Source organism: Aphanomyces astaci, assembly GCF_000520075.1.
Source record: "Aphanomyces astaci strain APO3 unplaced genomic scaffold supercont1.50, whole genome shotgun sequence".
Lineage (NCBI taxonomy): Eukaryota > Oomycota > Saprolegniomycetes > Saprolegniales > Verrucalvaceae > Aphanomyces > Aphanomyces astaci.
The window spans coordinates 465,732-468,239 of NW_009798313.1; the positions used below are offsets into that span (position 1 = coordinate 465,732).

Sequence of the window (2,508 nt, forward strand, 5' to 3'; positions counted from 1 at the left end):
TATATATATATATATATATATATTGTGTTCTTCATACAAGTTTGGATATATGTACATATTGCATCCTTCAAACACATGTGCATGTTATATATATATATATATATGTATATTGAGTCCTTCGTACAAGTTTGGATTTATGTACATATTGAATCCTTCACATAGATTTGGATATTATGTATATATATATAGAGAGAGAGTCCTTCACACAAGTTTGGATATACATACACATTGAATCATTCATACAAGTCCAAACTTGTGCATATACATCCAAACTTGTGTCAAGGGTTCAACTTGTGAAATATATATATCATGCCCTTGCCGTCCAACATTTAGCTTTGAGTGAGGATGTATCCATATTAAAGCTCGCTTTGGGTTGTAATGTCCCACGCACGTGTTGATGGGTCGACGTGATTGCTTTACGACAACATGATTGGTTGGCTGCATCCTTGTTGCCCCATTTCGTCTGTCGATCGAGTTTTGAGTTTGAAAAATATAAACATAAAAATATCTGGTTAAATTCGTGAAATTTTATTTGCATGTAGACGTGCCTTCGAGAGAGCATAGCATTTGCAAGGCAATTGAACGACAATTACAATGTGCGGCTCGCCTTATTGAATCGAAACTGGCGGTACGGGTGCCAAAGCGCCCAGGAACTGCCGCATATGGTCGCACATGAAATCACGGGCACGCGCGAGTACTTTAAAGCTGTGTGCTACCACTTGCCTCGCTTTCGGGTTGAATTTAAAGCGTACGATTTTATAAAAGAAATCTTGTTCTTTATAGAATCATATTCTTGGCGTTGTAGGATCGTTGAATCCAGCTTGAACGAGTATTTGCTGTGGAGCAATGAAAAAGGCGACGCCAGGTCGCAAAGTATGGATCTGCGACAACGTTCGTACGGATATGTGCCGCTCGTGGTGGACATTCTGGACCAACTGGTGCTCTTATCACGCGCCGAGGTGAGTAACTCATATTAATTACTATGATACCTTACATCGTTGATATATATATATATATATATATTAACTAGCCTTGATGTTTGATATTTCTATTTTTGAAACATGGGTTGATTTGTCTCACTCGTTCGAGAGGTGTAAACTTGACATGATAAACGACTATATATTGTCCTTTTCCCCAACATATTTATATATTCGCCAATTTGCTTCTCGATCGATTCTTTGGACTGATTTTGGTATTCAAAAAGTTGTCCTGTGGTATTGTGCTTTCGAGTGAAATTTCATTGTGTTGTGGCGTGGTTTCTCGTTGGAATTTAAATCGATTTAATTGGCTACCTCCGATGAGCTCAAAATTATTAGCCAATCAAAACCCATTTCTCAATGAAATTCAACCAATCAGATCGATTGTGGATCGGTTTGGTCGGCGCGATTCGATTGCACCCTGTCCCCAAATTTGTACTATCAAATCGACAATAATGGGAATCACATGAATTAAAGGCACACACTAATTCAATGTTGATGGTGGTTCCTGCAATCTGATTGGCTAAGTTCTTCTGCCGTTCCTTGTGTACATTTATATGGTTGTGTCGCTCAAGTTTAGAATACTAAATATTGTCTTTCTTTTACCCAAACTTTGGATTTTGGGCTGATTCGCCAAATCGATCGATCGATTCGTTGTACTGACTTTTGTCCAGGGTCACACTAATTTAAGTCACACACTAATTCGATGTTGAATATGGCGAATAGTGGATTGGATTGGCTACTTGATTCGTGATCTGGATTTTGATTGGTCGATCATCGATTGTCTGCCGGTTTGGTGCTGCTCATTCGATTGAGTACCCAAACACTCCAATCTCGAATCGACTTACGTAACAATACAAAATCATAGATGGGTATGCACTTGGCGTGGCTGTATCCGCTGCTCACGGAGCTGATTCAAACCAACAGCATCGAAGTCCGGCGGGCGTTGTATCGCGTGTTTGGGTCGACCATTCAGTCGCTCTTGCCGCTAGGTGAGGCTTAATATTAGCCAGAAAATAGGAGCGACAGACACCCGCTTTCAAATGTCATTGCATGGTCGAATAGACATTTAGCAAAACAATAATACTATCGCTAAGAAACCCCAAAAGCAAGTATTTCCGTGCTTGGATGATGCATGTACTCAAACGATACGTTCGTGGATGATTTTGTGTTGGGCGGACGACGTAGCTACGAGTGAGAGGGGGCGACAAGGAGCCTGACTTGATTGTGGGGCTCGAGATATTAGTGCTACGGAACGACTGCACACAAAAACTTAACGTTACATCGAGAGGGACATATTGGCATCCCTGTGATATACTTACTATTAATAAAACTAGTGTGAGGATCGATGTAGGCTTTCAATATCGTCGAAACAACCTTCATGACTCTGTGAACACACAATGATTTGGGGACGTTGGCGATGTAATTTTAAACCCTTTTCTTGGTTCCGACAAGTCGATACTCGAGGTTACCGGCACATATGTGCAATATGCTGCCAAGGTCACTCATGATTGATGAATAAGTATTTTGC

At 40.5% G+C, this 2,508-nt stretch overlaps 1 protein-coding gene across 1 annotated transcript in view; it reads left to right on the forward strand.

Annotated features, from left to right (window-relative positions):
• The window catches only part of H257_13748 (hypothetical protein), a gene marked incomplete at its 5' end in the record, with an annotated part of 13,484 nt that extends 11,393 nt beyond the window's left edge, over positions 1-2,091 (forward strand). Inside the window, 3 exons of the mRNA XM_009841392.1 lie at positions 543-748; positions 806-959; positions 1,846-2,091. Coding sequence (XP_009839694.1) covers positions 543-748; positions 806-959; positions 1,846-1,980 — 495 coding nt within the window. The 3' untranslated portion in view covers positions 1,981-2,091. The remainder of the gene's footprint in view (positions 1-542; positions 749-805; positions 960-1,845) is intronic.
• Between the last annotated feature and the right edge of the window lie 417 nt (positions 2,092-2,508).